The sequence below is a fragment of the Ambystoma mexicanum genome, chromosome 14 (genome assembly GCF_040938575.1).
Source record: "Ambystoma mexicanum isolate Mex_15411 chromosome 14, UKY_AmexF1_1, whole genome shotgun sequence".
NCBI lineage: Eukaryota > Metazoa > Chordata > Amphibia > Caudata > Ambystomatidae > Ambystoma > Ambystoma mexicanum.
The window spans coordinates 200,640,627-200,660,355 of record NC_090940.1 but is presented as its reverse complement, the minus strand read 5'-3'; the positions used below and the strand labels follow the sequence as shown (position 1 = coordinate 200,660,355).

The 19,729-nt window shown below is 51.7% G+C and overlaps 1 protein-coding gene across 1 annotated transcript; it reads left to right on the top strand.

Annotated features, from left to right (window-relative positions):
- Positions 1-868: 868 nt before the first annotated feature.
- On the top strand, positions 869-15,215 carry SIX1 (SIX homeobox 1). The gene is made up of 2 exons (XM_069638920.1): positions 869-1,932; positions 14,075-15,215. Exons 1-2 carry the CDS (start codon positions 1,373-1,375, stop codon positions 14,349-14,351), a joined length of 837 nt encoding a protein of 278 aa, XP_069495021.1. The 5' UTR covers positions 869-1,372; the 3' UTR covers positions 14,352-15,215.
- The last annotated feature ends 4,514 nt before the right edge of the window (positions 15,216-19,729 follow it).

The following is a 19,729-nucleotide window of genomic DNA, read 5'->3' as shown; positions in this document are numbered from 1 at the left end:
ACTAATGTCTACAGCCGTGAAGTCGCTCTGCGGAGGAACGCGCCCCCTCCCCTCTCTCCGCGCCCCTTATCGCCGCTCATTGTCCTTATCTCGCCAACCTGCCCCGGCTCCCAACAATAGCTGATCTCTCTTTGCCGACGCTAATTGTTTTCGAAAACTTTTTTTCTTCCAATAATTGCTCTCAAACAAGGTGTGCAAATGAGGATTAAGATAATGACAGCACACTTTGGCCGCGCAATCTTCCTAAATGGTGTCTGCAGGCGCTGGGGGGAAATGACACGCATTCTGCGAGCTCGGGTGCGCGGTTCCGGGCACTGGCGCTTGGAATTCTTGCGCTTTGCGCTGCGCTTGAAATCTCACGAATCGGGCCCTTGGTGTAAAATCTGCTAACAAGATGCACAGGCTTTTGGACTGTCCACAGCACTGATAACAATAGGCGGAGCCACTGTTTGCAGGATTGGCCTGGGAAGGCTGCTGTCGAAGGGTCTTTGGGCCCTCTTTTGGCGTGAGATGTCCTTGGCAGGTCAATCCTTTGAGCTGCTGGAGTCCGTCTGCAGGTTAAACCCGGGACCCTATGGAAGCCACATGGTTGAGCCTTAATTATTTATTCTCCCCCCATGAGCTATTCATCAGCGCATGATTTATTCATCGTCCGCATTAAGGTAATTAAATATGAGCTCACGGAGAATGGGCAGGTCTGGAGAGGGCAGTGGGGATGTTGCGGGCGTTGTGCGCCATTATTGATTTGCGCAGAGATGAGGCTGCCCCCCCTCTCTCGGGTGACACCGGAGAAGGGGCTCGAGTTACAGGCCCCTGACGTCTGCTCGCTCTCTCTTCTCTCTCTCCCCCCCGGGGGCTGCCCTACTCTCTCACGCCTCCCCGGACTGCAGGAGCCCCGCTCTGCTGCCCTCTGCCGGGCCCCCTCCCCTCGGCTCCGAGCGCAACCAATGGCAGCCCAGCCCAGAGCCCAGCTTTAAGGCAGTCTGAGGAAGAGAGCGAAACAAACTGTCCCACAGCCTTCCCCTCTCACTGCCAGTGCTGCGGCTCGGCGGGCGGGAGAGGCTCCCAGTGCCGGCCCCCCTGCCCCGTCCTCCCCAGGCCGCAGAAGCCCTTCTGGGATCCCCACTCATCACTGCTCCTGGGACGCGCAGCCTTCGGAGGCCAGTCCTCCTGGAACGCATAACCTCATCAATCCACTCCCGGAGCACTGCGTCCTGGGCACAGTCCTCGCCGAGTGCCACTCCAAGCGCTTACCGGCCTCCTGCCTGCGCGTCCATTGCGCACAGACTCTGCTGCCCGCCTGCCCACAGGGCGCAACCCCCCAGCCAGGGGCACCCCGCTGTCCACTCGGAGCCCCCCCAAATCCTGCACCATGTCCATGCTGCCCTCCTTCGGCTTCACCCAGGAGCAGGTGGCCTGCGTCTGCGAGGTCCTGCAGCAGGGGGGCAACCTGGAGCGCCTGGGCCGCTTCCTGTGGTCGCTACCCGCCTGCGACCACCTGCACAAGAACGAGTCGGTGCTGAAGGCCAAGGCGGTGGTGGCCTTCCACCGGGGCAACTTCCGCGAGCTCTACAAGATCCTGGAGGCGCACCCCTTCTCTCCGCACAACCACCCCAAGCTGCAGCAGCTCTGGCTCAAGGCGCACTACGTGGAGGCGGAGAAGCTGCGCGGGCGGCCGCTGGGCGCCGTGGGCAAGTACCGGGTGCGCAGGAAGTTCCCGCTGCCGCGCACCATCTGGGACGGCGAGGAGACGAGCTACTGCTTCAAGGAGAAGTCCCGCGGAGTGCTGCGCGAGTGGTACGCGCACAACCCCTACCCGTCCCCGCGGGAGAAGCGGGAGCTGGCCGAGGCCACTGGCCTCACCACCACGCAGGTCAGCAACTGGTTCAAGAACCGGCGCCAGCGGGACCGAGCGGCGGAGGCCAAAGAGAGGTGAGACTTGCGCCCCTGGGCCCACATCAGGGAACCCCCCCCTCCACCTCCCCACCCGCCCCCCCCCCCAGAGCAGGAGTGCCTCAGGCAACACCATGAACAGGGACCCCCTAGAGCGCAAGACAGCACCCTACAGAAGCGGGCCTTCAAAGCTCCCACAGTGGGTGCAGTAAGAACGTCCCCCAGAGGCACTAGTGGCGATCTGGCCTTAGCCCGGCGGGGAGGGGGGGGCACTGGCCTACTACGGGCCCATGTATAGGGTACAACAGTCCGTTATTGTAGGTGTAATGGCCTGGCAGCCGAGGGTGAAGGACTCCCAGTGCGCGACTCGCAAAGCACAGGGTGTGCAAAGTTCCCACTGACTTGGCCTCGGGATCTGCCCTGGTTTAGCCTCTGTGCCTACGAGGTGAATTCTCGGGCCTCCGCTCATCTTCTGCACCCCTTGTATGGGGGTGAGTACGTTGATGATGCAGTTGGGTGGTGACCCAAGGGCGGCGACGATTGCATGGACGGGTGACGCTATCAGTCTGTGGACACGTTCAGGGCCCTCCACGAGACGTCGCTGCTCCACGTTAGACTCTGCAGAGGTAGTCGGTGTACACAGTTCGGCCATACCTAGGCACTGTGTGTGTGTACGATGCCGGGCACTGCAGTGGCAGTCTGTGTACAAGATTAGGCCACCTCCCTGAAGTCTGTAACTGCGTGGTGGTCTGCCTGTCAGTTTGCGTATACAGTTAGAGTCCACAGTGGCAGTCTGTGCACACGATTAGGCCAGCCCCAGGCAGTGTGTGCACAAAGTTAATAGCCTGTGAATAGGATTGCCCTTGCTAGCAGTCTGTGGATAAGGGTAGACCCTGCTTAGACAGTCTGTGCATAACGTCAGAGGCCGCAGTAGCTGGATGTGTACATACACATACACTATGTTAGCAGCCTTTGGATAAGCATTATCACTGCTTAGGCTATCACATAACCTTGCACACAGCAGTGACTGTATGTGTACACACACAGGCACTACCATGGCAGTCTGTGGATAAAGGCAGACTCTGCTTAGACGGTCTATCGCGTAACTTTACTCACATCAGTGCCTGTATGTGTACACACACAGGCACTACCATGGCAGTCTGTGGAGAAGGGTAGACCCTGCTTAGACAATATATCGCGTAACCTTCCACACCTCAGTGGCTGTATGTGTACACATACATCTGCTAGGTTGCACGTCTGTGGATATGGTCAGACCCTGCTTAGACAGTCTATCACGTAACCTTGCACACAGCAGTGGCTGTATGTGCACACATAGCATGGCAGTCTGTGGCTAAGGTTAAGCCATGCACTAGCAGCATTGTAATGAAGACTGGCCCTGCCCTTGCAGTCTGTGCATATGATTAAACATGACCAGTCAATCTGTGCAGGCATTTAGACCTGCCCTGGAGGTCTCTGCACACATTTTAGCCACTGCCTTGGTTGTCTGTGCATAGGCCAAGCCCTGGCGTTGCTGGCTGGCCCTAAAGATAGCTCATAGCCATTCTGTGCTTCACACTGGACGCTGCCCTGACACTGATTGCATAAAGAAGGGTCCTGTCCTGGAAGGTTGTGCGTACGACCACCGGGGGCATTCATTATAATATTGAAATACAATTAATTACTAAAGACTAGGGGCCTAATTCATGGGACGCTTAGCACAGAGCAAAGCGACTTTGCACTGCCAAAAAGCACGTTCCACCGGGCCTAATTCACAGAGCCGTGCAAAGTGTGTTTTTGTGGAGCAAAGTAACTTTTCACTATGAAATTACTGTTTGTACCCGACGAAATAGGCCTTATTCATGCAAAAAAGCACGTGAATTAGGCCCATTTAGTGCGGTGCGAAGAGTACTTTTGTGGTGCAAAGTGACTTTGCTCCACAAAAATACACTTTGCACTGCTCTGTGAATTAGGCCCGGTGGAACGTGCTTTCTGACAGTGCAGAGTCGCTTTGCTCCGCACTAAACGTCCCATGAGTTGGGCCCTAAATGTACCAAGAACATACAAGTCAAAGAAAAGCATAGTTATGCAGTGTAGTTTTAAAAAGGTATTTTTTCGAACTTTAATTTTTTAGATTTAATTTTCAACCTTTTTTGTTTAAAATTGTGCAGAGAAAGGGTTTAACCCTTTGTTAGTCTAATTTTAAAATCCAAGTTTTGAAACCGTTTATTAGACTAGGTGAACATATTACGCTGAGATAATGCTTATTATTTTCAGTTACTCCAAAAAAAGGTATAATAACTTGTATTTTGTTTATGCTTAAAATGTAAAGCTTAAAGCTATAGACTTATAATCATGACTCGCCTAGTGCACAGGAAGCCGGGCGACAGCTCACCTCACCCTGTGGAAAGACAGCTGAGCACAGGGCTGGACTGGCCTATAGGGGAGTCTGGAGATTTGCTGGTAGGATTCTGCACCCTGGGCAGGGATAGACTGGCCTATAGGGGAGTCTGGAGATTTCCTGGTAGGACTCTGCACCCTGGCAGGGATGGACTGGCCTATAGGGGACTCTGGAGATTCCCTGGTAGGACTCTGCACCCCGGGCAGGGATGGACTGGCCTATGGCAGGCTATGGAGATTTTCTGGTAGGCCTCTGCAGCCTGAGCACTGCAGTGCCTAACACTACGAGCAGGCAGCTTCAGGCCCTGCACTCGTGTCGTGGATACACATCAGGGCAAGTTAAGACGTCTCAAACTAATACAAAGTCTGCCTGGCCAGTTCCTAAGCCAGTACAGTGCAGCTGGTCAATACATACTTTTTAACAGGCGGTTCTTAAGCATGTGCACAATATTGCTCGGCTTGTATCTAAAACGATGCTCTGCAGGGTGAGCCCTTACCTTACTAACAGGTAGAGTGAAGTACCTACCTATGCTCAGTGCTACTAGGCAGGTACACATATTAATGCAAAGGCTACACCCGCTTCCCTGGACAGGAGCATCGGTCAATGACAGGCTTCCAGAAAAGCATCACAGTGTCTGCCTGACCAATACAAGGAATACCCTTGCGCCACAAATAGCACTGCACTACTGTATAAAAGCTAAGGCCAATTCTGGCCCCCTCCTGCTGTACACCGCTCGGCTGCGCTCGAGCTACGTGCGTGCTGTGGGCCCTACAAATAAAACAATAAATGTGCAGTCTGCAGGAACAGTGCCTAGCGCTATGCACAGGGTGCTGCCACTCCGGTCCCCAGGCTGAAGCACAGAATACACCCCCAAAAAGCACAGGAACAGTGCCTAGCGCTATGCACAGGGTGCTGCCACTCCGGTCCCCAGGCTGAAGCACAGAATACACCCCCAAAAAGCACAGGAACAGTGCCTAGCGCTATGCACAGGGTGCTGCCACTCCGGTTCCCAGGCTGAAACACAGAATACACCCCCAAAAAGCACAAGAACAGTGCCTAGCGCTATGCACAGGGTGCTGCCACTCCGGTTCCCAGGCTGAAGCACAGAATACACCCCCAAAAAGCACAGGAACAGTGCCTAGCGCTATGCACAGGGTGCTGCCACTCCGATTCCCAGGCTGAAACACAGAATACACCCCCAAAAAGCACAAGAACAGTGCCTAGCGCTATGCACAGGGTGCAACTCCGGTTCCCAGGCTGAAGCACAGAATACACCCCCCAAAAAGCACAAGAACAGAGCCTAGCGCTATGCACGGGGTGCCACTCCGGTTCCCAGGCTGAAGCACAGAATACACCCCAAAACAGCACGAGAACAGAGCCTAGCGCTATGCACAGGGTGCTGCCACTCCGGTTCCCAGGATGAAACACAGAATACACCCCCAAAAAGCACAAGAACAAGTGCCTAGCGCTATGCACAGGGTGCAACTCCGGTTCCCAGGCTGAAGCACAGAATACACCCCCCAAAAAGCACAAGAACAGTGCCTAGCGCTATGCACAGGGTGCTACTCCAGTTCCCAGGCTGAAGCACAGAATACACCCCAAAACAGCACAAGAACAGTGCCTAGCGCTATGCACAGGGTGTTGCCACTCCGGTTCCCAGGCTGAAACACAGAATACACCCCCAAAAAGCACAAGAACAGTGCCTAGCGCTATGCACAGGGTGCAACTCTGGTTCCCAGGCTGAATCACAGAATACACCCCCCAAAAAGAACAAGAACAGTGCCTAGCGCTATGCACAGGGTGCTACTCCAGTTCCCAGGCTGAAGCACAGAATACACCCCAAAACAGCACAAGAACAGTTCCTAGCGCTATGCACAAGCTGTTGCCACTCCGGTTCCCAGGCTGAAACACAGAATACACCCCCAAAAAGCACAAGAACAGTGCCTAGCGCTATGCACAGGGTGCTTGCTACTCCAGTTCCCAGGCTGAAGCACAGAATACACCCCAAAACAGCACAAGAACAGTGCCTAGCGCTATGCACATAGTGCAACTCCGGTTCCCACAGGGTGCAACTCCGGTTCCCAGGCTGAAGCACAGAATACACCCCAAAACAGCACATACAGGTGCGAGGGCCCAATCATTTGTAGTGGTTGCTTCATTTTTCAAACTTTTCCTGACTTTCGGGTTTTGAACAAGTGCTTTCAAACCTTTTTCCCCACCTTTATCTTTTTGACGTTTGGGCCCTGATCAAGGAATTATTTGGGTGTAAAACTGGGATTTGCCTGCCATTTTGCCCTCAAATCCCCATTCGTAAAACGTGGATTTGCGGGTAGAATGGCACGCAAATCCCCATTTCACACGCAAATATATGCCATGATCAGGGCCTTCATTTGTAGTTTAGCCCCGGCTACAGTCGGCTCTATGTCCTTACATCGAAAACAATTCAACAAATACGATTTCGATTCTTTTTTTCTTTAATACAATTTGACCACAAACATATGCGGGGGTAGCGGGAGACCCCTGCAGACCTCCTTCACTCCCTCCTATCTTTATTACCCACCCCCACAAATATTTTCGGGCACATTTGATTTAATAAAATGTGTCAAATTCGTATTGTATTCGACAAATTCTTCCACGATATAACCTCCCTATCCCATACAGGCTGCGTGTGAGGTTCGATGTAACCTCCCTATCTCCTACAGGCTGCGTGTGAGGTTCGATGTAACCTCCCTATCCCCTACAGGCTGCGTGTGAGGTTCGATGTAACCTCCCTATCCCCTACAGGCTGCGTGTGAGGTTCGATGTAACCTCCCTATCCCCTACAGGCTGCGTGTGAGGTTCGATATAACCTCCCTATCCCCTACAGGCTGCGTGTGAGGTTCGATGTAACCTCCCTATCTCCTACAGGCTGCGTGTGAGGTTCGATGTAACCTCCCTATCCCCTACAGGCTGTGTGTGCCGCCAATTCATCGGTTTGTGTTCTCTGGGAATTTGTGCATTGAGGTGGACTTTTCTGTGTGTGGGTGGGGAGGGGTGGTCATCTGAGTGGGGGGGGGTTAATGGGGAAGCAGTGCGTTTATGAGGTTCTGGCTATTGCTGGCAGCCAGATAGAGTGTGCGTTTGTGTGTGTGTGTGTGTTTGTGTGTGTGGTGGGGGGCTTGCGCCATTGGTCCAGCAGCTGGCCCCCGATCTTTGCACTCGGATTTCTCCCTCGGTGCGCAGTGACAGGCCTGTGTATCCCGGCACAGAGAGGGATTATTGGGTTCTATGTGATCACTGCGACTGTCATAATTACGACGGCTTAAAAAATCCCGACTTGTATTTGTTTATTTTGTTTTTTTAAACCCCCTTTACACCACATATATAAGCAGGGGGAGACCCCCCCCCAGGTTCCCCCATATGAATATTATATCATATACCCCCCACGTATATATGTGGTGTAAGGGGGGGCTAAAAAAAAGAAGTAGGCGTTTTCGGCTGTCGTAATTGTGAGGGCGACATTTTGGGCTATTGCCGATTAATGCACATAGTTCGTTGGCAGTCACCAGCAAGTTAAGTAAGCAGAAATAAAAAATAAACACAGTTTAGCAGTATGTCATGGTTTGCATCGAACCTGTCACATTAACGTACACAAATAAATACACATTAATAAAACAGTTACAACAGAACACTTTATAGTTATAACATCATAGGGCCAATTGTTGTCATGGTAACTGTCTAAAATGCAAGTCGATCTCCTGGTGCTCTAGACATCTTGCTCAGAAAAGCCTGGAGTCTTCGGAAGGCCCGAGCCATCACCCCCTGCTGCAGTGAAGCTCTGCAGTGGCTCCCAAGCCCTTCCAATCTACCAGCAATTGTTTCAGCATTACGGGTGTGTTCTGATGTGGCACCGTCTGCAGACTCAGTCGGGGTGCCGGAGGACCCCCACGAGTCCATCAGGACGAGCTGGACGAGCACACATGGCCTTCGCTTTTCGCGATTTGGAAAGAGCTTGGTGTAGGTTTGGAGTGGCACTAATGTAGGGAAGAATGCCAAGGCGCGTGTGCTCCGTCTCCCTGGCCGGCATTTTCCGGTCTTGTGTTTGGTGCTTAATTGAAAGGTCTACGCAACGTTGGTCATCTGGTCAAGCCTTTACCAGACGCGGACGGAGCATACAATTATCTCGGGCGTCAATGAAAATGTGTCCCACAGTCACGAATGCCGATTGGTTGTTTTTGTGTAAGACTGTTTTAGTCGTCCTCAAGAGGTAGCTTTTTGGTAAAATGTGTTGCAACTTCTCCATTTTAAGGTTATTTGGTCAATAACATGTATGAAATCTACTAGCTGCATAGAGAATTCACCAACTGACTCGCTTTGGCCATGAAACTGTTCTATTTGTGTGCACAAAATTGGCCCATGCAAGCAAGTGGCTCTCCCTTTAGGTCAGTCTGAGCCTGGCCTTTACCATATTTAGACACCGTGTCCTTATTGCCTGCCTTCAGGGTGTCCTCTAGTAAAGCTAACAACACTGCAAGGCGAGCTTAACGCTCTCTTCCCTGCAAGGCGAGCTAATGCTCTTTTCCCTGCAAGGCGAGCTTCACGCTCTTTTCCCTGCAAGGCGAGCTTAACGCTCTCTTCCCTGCAAGGCGAGCTAATGCTCTTTTCCCTGCAAGGTGAGCAAACGCTCTTTTTCCTGCAAAACGGTCTTAACGCTCTTTTCCCTGCAAGGCGAGCTTAACGCCCTTTTCCCTGCAAGGCGTGCTTAACGCTCTTTTCCCTGCAAGGCGAGCTTAACGCCCTTTTCCCTGCAAGGCGAGCTTAACGCTCTTTTTCCTGCAAGACGATCTTAACGCTAGTTTCCCTGCAAGGCGAGCGTGACGCTCTTTTTCCCTGGAAGGCGAGCTTAACGCTCTTTTCCATGTAAGGCGAGCTTAATGCTCTTTCCCCTGTTAGGCGACCTTAAAGCTCTTTTCCCTGCAATGCGAGCTTAATGTTCTCTTCGAGGCTTTCCCACTGACTGTCGAGCCCCGCTGTCAGCAGTGCCATTAATGGCTTGAACTCGCCGTCCCGGATGAGTGGGCATTTCCTCCTGTGTTGGCATGTGGGGCGGATCAGACCCTGTCCTGCTCTTGACAGTACACAGAGAAGTGCCAGGTCTGGACTGAGCACTTGGAAGACAGATCCGGAGGCTGCGGCCATGGGTGTTGAGAGGCAAATAACACCCCTAGGCCACCTTCCTGGGGAGGCAGGTCCCCCTGCCCCCTATTCATCTTACTGGGAGCTACATCCCTACACACCCTCAATGGGCAGGCACCCTATGGCTTCGCCCCTTTTCTGCCGTAGAAACATGTAGCACAATCCGGGAGGGCACTTTCACAAAGTTTAATAAAACAACCCGGTCCTGATTTTCCAGGAACAAGGGCAATATCCCTACTCAAGGCCAAAATAAGTCTTTATGTTATGTTGTGTTGTTCTATACCCCACACCGCTACCACCCAGCGGCAATCTCCAGGCGCTTTAGGCTAAACTAAGTCTTTGTCATGTCATGTTGATTTATACCACGCACCGCTACCCCGCAAAGGCGGTCTCCGGGCGCTGTAGGCTAACAGAAGTCTTTATGGGCACCCTCATGCCAGACTGCAGCAGCCAAACAGTAAACCCACTGCATGGCCCTGCCAGCAAAAATGCACTGGAGCCATATGCTCAGCACCCAGCACCAAGAACCCACAACTCACTGCCAAACGACTCTACTGTGGGGCGGGCAGCCAGCATGCACGCAACAGACTCACCGAAAAAGCTGGACAGCTTGAGTCCGGCAATCACTGAGCACACGGCTAATACCCCTAACCCAACAACACCCACGCCTAACCCCCACTTTGGCCAAATCTACTTAACATCTTCTGTGAAAGGGTGCACTATAGTTAAACCCAACACCACCTAACACCTGCATCACACAGCCAATGACACCTTGTAGGAGACATAGACACCAAGCCAAAATCACCCTCATAGCAAACACTGTACACTTTCCGAACAACCCCCACATGGGTGCTAGACAACACACACACACACAGCTCCCCCTTTACTGCATGGGACATATTGAGAGGCTAGCACCAAGTAGAGCCAATCACCCAATATTATGAGTAATTGTCTTTCATAGGCTTGCAATCCATTAGAACCGCTGTGCCCAGAGCTTGGACAGTGGCACCTGAGCAAGGTTCCATGTGTTAATATCCCTGCAAAAATATCGGAATACAAAAATATCGCCATATTTTTGCAGCGATATTGAGGCATGTACCCTGCGGGGGACACCCCCGCAACCCTGCATTATTTTTAAATGTGCAGGGGACACCCCCGCAACCCACAAATTATGCCCCCCAAAAAATATTGCCCATGGCGAAACAAACAACCATATGTACGGCGATATTTTTGGTGGGGATAATATGTAGGGATACCCTGAGCAGTCATCAGACAGGGTGATGAAGGCATGTACATTGGGACGTCTCTGTTAAGGGAAACCTCAGAAGTGCAGTTGTTGCCTTCTCGCTTTTTGCTATGGATTTTGTTCTAAGACAGGAAGACCTACACAATCTACCAGCAATGGAAGGGTTGAAACTGGAAAGCAGGCATGTTTCTATACCACCCAACCTGCTCCAGGGCAGTACGGCTTGATGACAAGCAACTGTGTCCACACAAGCTTTCCTGTTTTGATGTTCAGGGAGACCCTGTCAAAGTCAACCCCCATCATTAAACGAATGAAACAGCATCAGGACTGCGGGTAAGCATTGGCTTCCTATAGGCCCGGGGAGGCGGCCAATGGCTGCCGAGAAACAGGTTACTGTTCGGCACTCCCGTTTCTTTTGCCTTTCTCTTCCAGGCCCCGTTTACTCTTGAATCGAGTTACACTGCCCACTCCTCTTATCTTTATTCCCTGCGTGTGCTAATAGCATGTACCACCCAGAAAGTTATGGGGGGTTTAAAAAGGTTTGAAAAAAAAACCTTTAACCTGAAATATGAAAGAAGGAAAGTCCATTTGCGCAAAGTCCAACACACCCACATATATTTATATATATAGGCCCTGATTCATTGCAATTATTTGCGTGTAAAACAGGGATTTGCGTGCCATTCCCATTCACCCAACAGGGATTTGCAGGCAGAATTGCACGCAAATCCCCGTTTCGCACGCAAATGATTCCATGAATCAGGGCCATAGTGCGTAAACATCGGCATTGCTAGACTATGCAAATGTGGCAGAGCGCCTATGTTGATCCACAGAGAACTTAATCAGGATAAAGTACCAATTCTGCCCCAGATTTTTGAGTATATGTATTTTGTCGCCCTACAGATAAAGTGAAACCTATCATTCATAGGAAATGCGAACATTCTATGTCTAATAAGTTTTGAGCCCTGAGATGGACCAGCGTGACATTTTAGTATCGACATACGAGGTGCAAACCCCTAGAACTGGGTTGTTTTGCGCAAATCCTTTTAATATATATTATATAATTTTGGAATGAAAAGTGCCATGGCATTTATTTATTTATTTGGGCATTTAGTGATGGGTGACTTAGCCCTGGGCCATCGAGGCGCCAGTTACATAGAGTTAGAGCCATGGTAGGAGGAAATGGTAGTAGCGGGCCAGCGTTCAGGTGGAACATCACTTGGGTGAGTGACCAGGTCTGTCCGTTTTTCTGAAAGGCCGGGCGCTCGGTGAATCACCAGGTCCAGTAAGACGGTTCCGCTCGGAGAGAGTTCCATAGTTTCCCTAGTTTGGCAGCAGTCTCTGGAAAGCTCCTGCTCTAGAACCTTGGAATCTAGGGACTTGGAGCGAGGGTGAGTTAGCTGAGTGAGTCCCCCGCAGTTGGCTGAGTTTCTCAAGTCTTTGCAAGAGGTAGGACGGGGCAGAGTTGGAGAGGCAGCGATGGGTGATGGATAAGAGTTTTCATCTTGATGCAATCGCGAGCTGGCAGCCAGTGAACCAGTCTTCTTAACTATACCAATGATACATAAGGCGCTTTATAAATGCCAAGTAACATAACATAACATAAAACTGGAGCCAAGACTCTATAAAATAAATGGCCATAATAACTATATGTGTAGAAACCCTAATTTGAAGCTCAGCACACATACACCAACCCCAGCATGGTAAACACAGTGCTGGTGCTCATGGCATATGCACCCGCGCCCCCACACACCCCGTCCCCCGTAGTATTGCAACCAAAACACTAACGGCCCCAGCGTGCGACTAGTGGTGACAGAAAAAAAATACGTGTTTATGTAAATACCGCCTGCTATTAAAATAGCCTCGAATTATATATTGGGATATGGAGCAAATTGATTGCAGGGGTCTACAGTAAATACTGTGAAATAGCGGGTATTTACCCAGTGAAGTAGAAAATAAGAGTATGCAGGCTCCAAAACACAGCACGGCGCTTGAACGTTATACTGCAAAGCTTTCCAAGCAGGGTCCACCCTTCATATTAAACGGGGAGGTTGGGGACCCCACAGCAAGGAAGTGTTTTACAAGTAATCAGTCGCTAACAGTAATTCAGAACTAACGGGCCGGTGCTGCAAAGACAACGAGTGACTCGACACGGGAAATAAAGGCGCTTCTTCAGGGCCAATCAGCAATTGTCGCTGAAAGTAATAACCCAGCACAGAAAATAAAATATGTTTTTCGAACAACACAGGCATTATTTTCCACAATTAGCGTTCCTCAAAACTCCGTTGCCCCGTTCTGGAAAGACCAAACATTTCGCAGGGAGGTGTACGGGGCGCGCACCGACCGCGTAATGTGACAAATCATTGGAATAGAACGGACCATCCTAGGATCCCAGCCACTGGTAAGCCCGAGTTGGGCTTGGCCCGGCGGGCGTTACTGGACTGTATGTGCCCGGCGCCGTGTCCGCGGATTTCACAGCCGCTTCATTCTTTTTGTCGCGCCTGGACATTCACAGCGAGGGGCGCCACCATCACCGCACAAGCTACAGACACGTTTTAACAGCTGCAGGCGGCAGTCGGTCGAAAGGGGGGCTACGTGCCCTCGGCGTCACAAGCGGCAGCTGCCCCGATATACACACCCTGCTGCCCCCCCACTTCTAGAATATGGCCCACGTGTTTGCGAGGAGAGATCGTCTCTCTTTTTAAAAGGACGTTCCTTGAATGTACATATCCCTGCTTTTCGATCCGGTTTAAATGCTGTTAAATAAATCCCGTATAGGATCTTGGAGAGGGTGCTTGGGAGGAGGGGGGACTATGAATATTCTAGTCTCCAGCCCTTCAAACCATACAGCGGTAGCGGCCAATACCTAACGCTCTCTTCCTTCGTAGAGGGCCAGACCATCCAGATTTTTTTGGGGGTGGGGCGAGTGGCCGGAGATACTGTTTTTCAATTAAAATAATGTATGGGAATAATGTAGAAAATCATGTTAGTAACTGTACTATGTTTAGCACTACACAAACCTAGCGTTAGGGTGATCACTTCATTAAATTATCGAAATGTTACGTTTATCAAATGTTCTCTTGTGACAGATGTGGACAGACTGCGTATTATAGATATGATACGTTCTTTCCTGGTGAATACAGGTCATGCTACGCAATCTTTTCATCAGGGAAAAACACTACAAATATGTATTGCTTTAATGTGCATCTGCCCGCGCAAACTCCGCGGCACTGTTGCAAAGATTGCGTAATATGGAACCGAACAGCATTTGTGATACGTTTGTAAGCGCTTGTACGGCAAAATCAAACGCGTAGCGTGAAGTGCGAATGGTTTTTAACTAAGAACTGTTTTCTTGTTTGCTTTAGGGAGAACACTGAAAACAACAACGGTTCGGGGAATAAGCAGAACCAGCTGTCGCCCCTGGACGGGGGGAAGTCGCTGATGTCCAGCTCGGAGGAGGACTTCTCGCCGCCGCAGAGCCCGGACCAGACGTCGGTGCTGTTGCTGCAGGGGGGCCTGGGCCACCCGGGGAGCTCGGCCTACTCCATGGGCAGCGGCCACGGCCTGCAGGGCCACCCGCACCAGCTGCAGGACTCGCTGCTCGGCCCACTCACTTCCAGCCTCGTGGACCTCGGCTCCTAGGGGCGGCTGCGAGGTCGGGACTAGAGACCCTCCGTGTATATAGCGACTGCGCCGGACCTGAATGTATAAACAATAGGTACTGCTAAAATGTCGGACTAGGACAGCCCGAAAAAGCGCTTAGTACCCACCGAACTTCTGTCGCAGCCAGCAGGCAGGACAGAAAGCACTGCTTACAAAAAAAAAAAAACATGGCTGGGAGGTACGAACCCACACGGATTGCATTGATTTTTTTTATTTTTTATTTATGAAGAAAGCCTTCTTGCAAATTGCAGAGGAAAGAACCCCCCCCCCTTCAAACAGCGCTCGCAAAGAAACCCCAGGAAACACTGTTCGCAGTCCGCGGACTCGAAAGCTTTCGTTTTTGCCGGGAGTCTATCTCCGCAATTCCTGGTCGTCACGTTGGTCCGTAATTTGTCATGTCAGCGCAATATTCGAAATGCCATCCAACGAACTACTGTCCATCATATTGTATGCACAGAGCAGACCCCAACTGCCGCCACACTAGAGGCGAACCCCTGCGTAATAAACGTTGGAAACACCCCCACAACGCTCCCATCCCCATTAGCGGATTTTCATTTTCGAACCGTCCGCGTAAAATGCGCTTCTTCGCACAATGCGGACAGAGCCTGGCCCTTTGAAGCTAGTTGCGGGAATCGCATGGTTGTATTTTATCCGAACATGGGGATGAATGTCCGTCAGTTCGGGCTATCCGATCCGCTGAATTGTTATCATTCTGTAGCGGCGGAAGACGCCGGGTTGGTTTTCTGTGCACTTGGACCCGTCTGTATTGCGCCTTTCAGTGATAGCTCTCGATCACCCTGCAAAGGGATCCCTCTTATTGCAATAAAAAGGTAATTTCCTAAAGGGGGCCTCACACTGCGTCTTTGTCGCCTAGATACCTTAATTTGCTTCGTTCCCCCCGTTGAATGGATACAAGCTGTGCCCTGATAAAGGGATGGATGCGAATTTGAAAATATGTTTTATTCCGCAGGTTACACGGCCAGGCTTGATCCGGCAGAAGGACGGAGCTCCACGCTCGGAATTGTAGTGACACCCAGTGAGGCGCGCGCCTGCTTATGTTTACGATTTCTGGGGAGGAGGCGGCAGTGGGGATAGTTAGATTGTGGTTACTACCCTGCTTCTAAAACAAAATGTGTACAAATAAATAGATCTAAGTGTCGGGACATTGACGACAGTTGAGTCAATTTCTCTGTAAACATAAAGAGCTTTTTTAACTGCAATGTTCCCGCAACATTCGGATTGCGCATTTCCTGTTTCCTTTAACTGTGTGATCTGGTGTGTGTTGGGGAACTCGGGTAATAATTACATAGGCGGTGTGTAGCCCAAGCCCCGATGGCACCAGATCGGTGTACTTGTGCGGCAGAAGTGAGTCGTAAATACCCCCCCGCCCCCCCCCCCCCTGCCTCTGGTGTGAACTCATCTGCTTCCTAAATGCTCCCTTCGCATATTCACTTGGGTTTAGCTCTAATGATCGCCAACGCCTTTGTGAGTGTTTTGCACCATTAAGTGTGTGTTTATTTAAGTCGCTGGAGTGTTTATCCTGCGGGTCTCGGGCCGGTGGAATGCACCCCCTGCAGGAAGGCAGCCGCAGGCGCGGACACACATGCTCACACTCGCTGTGCTCCGAGCGTGCCGCGGAACTCTGCGCTATTCGGAGATACAGGGGAGCCCCGGCTGCTCCCCACAGCTATACCGAGCAAGGCCCCCCCGCAAGCTTCACAAATAGACCGACGCAGCGCCCTACACATGTACCACACTTGCCTCCCAACGCATCTCATCTGAGAGGCCACGCTATGCCATGCCAGTGTGTTCGATATGGTGGCACCGAACACATGCCCTTTACGTTGCAGCACCAGGGCGTTTAACGAGGTTGCGACAGGCACACTACTGTGCAAGGCACACTCACCGCATCACTGCATATCTGAAGTAAATATTTGCGGAGTCAGACACCCGTGCATGCACACTCGCCGCATCACTACACATCCGAAGAAGCTCTTTGTGGAGTCGCAACACTCTTGCATGGCACCCTCGACGCATCTGAAGCTCTTTGGGAAGTCAGACACCCGTGCATGGCACGCTCACCACATCACCACACATCTGAAAAAGCCCTTTGTCGAGTCGCAACACCCTTGCATGGCACCCTCACAGCATCACTGCACGTCTGAAGAAACACTTTGCAGAGTCATACACCCGTGCATGGCACCCTCACAGCATCACTGCACATCTGAAGAAACTCTTTGCAGAGTCACACAACCGTGCATGGCATACTCGACGCACCTGTCGCTCTTTGAGAAGTCACACACCCGTGCATGGCATACTCGACGCACCTGAAGCTCTTTGGGTACTCACACGCTCGTTCACGGCACACTCGCCGCATCACCACCCATCTGAAGAAGCTCTTTCCGGAGTCACACGCCCGTGCATGGCACACTCACCACACCAGTACCCACACGAAGAAGCTCCTTGTGGAGTCACACACCCGTGCATGGCACGCTCACCACATCACCACACATCTGAAGAAGCTCTTTGTCGAGTCGCAACACCCTTGCATGGCACCCTCACAGCATCACTGCACGTCTGAAGAAACACTTTGCAGAGTCATACACCCGTGCATGGCACCCTCACAGCATCACTGCACATCTGAAGAAACTCTTTGCAGAGTCACACACCCGTGCATGGCATACTCGACGCACCTGTAGCTCTTTGAGAAGTCACACACCCGTGCATGGCACACTCACCACACCAGTACCCACACGAAGAAGCTCTTTGTGGAGTCACACACCCGTGCCGGGCACACTCGGCGTATCACACTACACATTTGAAGAATCGGGACCTTCCATGGAGCTGTCAAGGCGCAGTCGGGGACAGAAGCCCGGCACCCCTGCGTGAAAGCCCCCCCCCCCCCCAGCCACTGTTGTGTGCCTCCTGTGTTTTCAAAAGATCACGCCTCGCGGCGTCTTCCCGTATACCCCGAGGGGCCGTACACACAGCTGCGCGGCAGTGAGGTGTTTGGGGTTCCGCAGGCATCCTGGGAAACCCCAGTAATGGAGCGGGGCGGCAGAAACCACAGCTTATAGAGACGTGCCTGTGGCAAACGGCGGAGCGCAGTCATGAGAACTGCCCACACCGAGCAGGTCTCTGCCAGAAGCCCGACCCTAGGCCAGGCTGCGCGTTTAAGTGTGCACACAATTACACAGAACGGCATACACTGCACTGTGAATGCCAAGGAGCAACGGTGGTGTGAGCGGACGAGGCGTAGAGCAGTTGCTTTGTGGAAATAAGGCGAAATAAAAAATGGCAGAAGTCGCAATATGTGAGACCCATCGACTTAAATGGATAGCGAGGGGGCTGGAATCATGCATAGCGCGTGTGTGCTGAAAGAAATACACAATGCAGGCTGGCAGGAAATTACAAAGCATACAGTAGGGGGGCAAAAAAATACACGTACACTGCAGACTAAAGAGAAGCGCATTCATAGCGCTTGAAGAATCCGCCAGGAAGCAGCACTGTGTGCTCTGAAAATCGGGACGATGCCGGAAGCATCCAGAAGAAAGCACTGTACACAAACCTGGTACTGTTCTATTTCGAAACTCAGAGTAGCCCACAAAGCTGACAGCAGACTCCGCAAAATGTTCATGTGTAACATTGTTTTTAGAAATTCACACCTGGTCAGATTTTTCAAATTCTACTGGTCATATTAGGGCAACGTTTTCGTTTTAAACATTTTTTGTGTGTAACTTTAGCAGTTTATAAAATACATGTGCCTGTTGCCAGGGCGGGGGCAGTCCCGGTAGCGTGTACCCCGGCTGCAAATCACGGCCCCTCGCTACACGCTGCGCGCTTTTCTGCCGGGAGGGGTCTCGGATTTCAGGGGTGAAGAGTGCTTTCCAGCGGTGCGCCTTCCACGTATCAGGTTCCCAGCGGAACAGCGGCACCGACCTTGGCGCTCCTGTAATCCAATAGCCGATGAAACGGCGCACGCTCTTTTCACAGGCCTCCAGCTTTTGTTCAAATATAAATATATATATATATATATTCTGTACCGCAAAATATGCCTCGCAGGGGAAACAAAGGACGTCGATTTCGAAAGTCTCTGCTCCAAAGTGTGGAGACAGCCAAGCAGAGCCAGGCCGTTTGCTTTCTCCCAAATTTCGCTTCAGTCGAGGCGGTGAACATGCAAACTGCACACGATCTGTGTGGGGCTGCAACACCAAAAACCACGCACAGGCAATTGGTGCCAAGCCCTCATCTACTGCACTTGCATTTCTATGTATGCACATGGATATGATGAGTTTACATCTGTGCGTTCGCGGGGTGGGCTCAAGCCCCCCCCCCATCCCTTTTCCATGTTCTAGCTCATTACCTTTTCTTACACCAGTCTACCTCTCTCCCTGAAAAATGAGCAAAGTCGGTGTCAGTGCAGTAGCTGAACATGCCTGCATACAGATGTCGGGAAATGCCACGATCACAGGGTCGCAACCGTGGCATCCAGCTCCAAAGGCCAACTTTTCAGCTACTGGGTCTGAGCTCCTCGCCTATCAAGGTGGGGGGCGGGGGGAGATTTCGGTTGTTCCAAATCACAGGCAAGTTGTTATGGGGGACAAAACACAAGAAAGAACGGGAGGTCTTCCTATGTGAGTCTTTTAGGTTAAAAGATGTTTGGACGTTGGCAACCACGGGTGGGGGAATTGAATATGCTCAAAGTCGAAACAGAGTGGTGGAGAGGCTGCCTCTTAGTATATGTGTGTTGCCAGGGAGGGACTGGCCTACAGGGAACTCTGGAGATTTCCCGTTAGGCCTCTGCACCCCAGACAGGGAAGGACTGGCCTACAGGGAACGCTGGAGATTTCCCGGTAGGCTTCTGCACCCCAGATAGAGAGGGACTGGCCTAAAGGGAACTCTGGAGATGTCCCAGTAGGCCTCTGCCCCCCAGACAGGGAAGGACTGGCCTACAGGGAACGCTGGCCTACAGGGAACGCTGCACCCCAGACAGGGAGGGACTGGTCTACAGGGAACTCTGGAGATTTCCCGTTAGGCCTCTGCACCCCAGACAGGGAGGGACTGGCCTACAGGGAACGCTGGAGATTTCCCGTTAGGCCTCTGCACCCCAGACAGGGAGGGACTGGCCTACAGGGAACGCTGGAGATTTCCCGGTAGGCTTCTGCACCCCAGACAGAGAGGGACTGGCCTAAAGGGAACTCTGGAGATGTCCCAGTAGGCCTCTGCCCCCTGGGCCTCTTTTGTTTGGCAACCGATTTTATTTCCACATGTTCTCATAAGAAAAGGGTTGGGCTTGCTGAAAATGTGTAACATTGGGGCCACTGTGAACATTCATTCAGGGTCTCCTTTGGTTTCCA

What these genes read in the sequence shown, in the direction of transcription:
- SIX1 (XM_069638920.1), top strand. Translation starts at nt 1,373, where the DNA reads ATGTCCATGCTGCCCTCCTTCGGCTTCACCCAGGAGCAGGTGGCCTGC. An exon ending in GCGGCGGAGGCCAAAGAGAG is followed by an intron (nt 1,933 to 14,074) that starts GTGAGACTTGCG and finishes TGTTTGCTTTAG; the next exon opens with GGAGAACACTGAAAACAACA.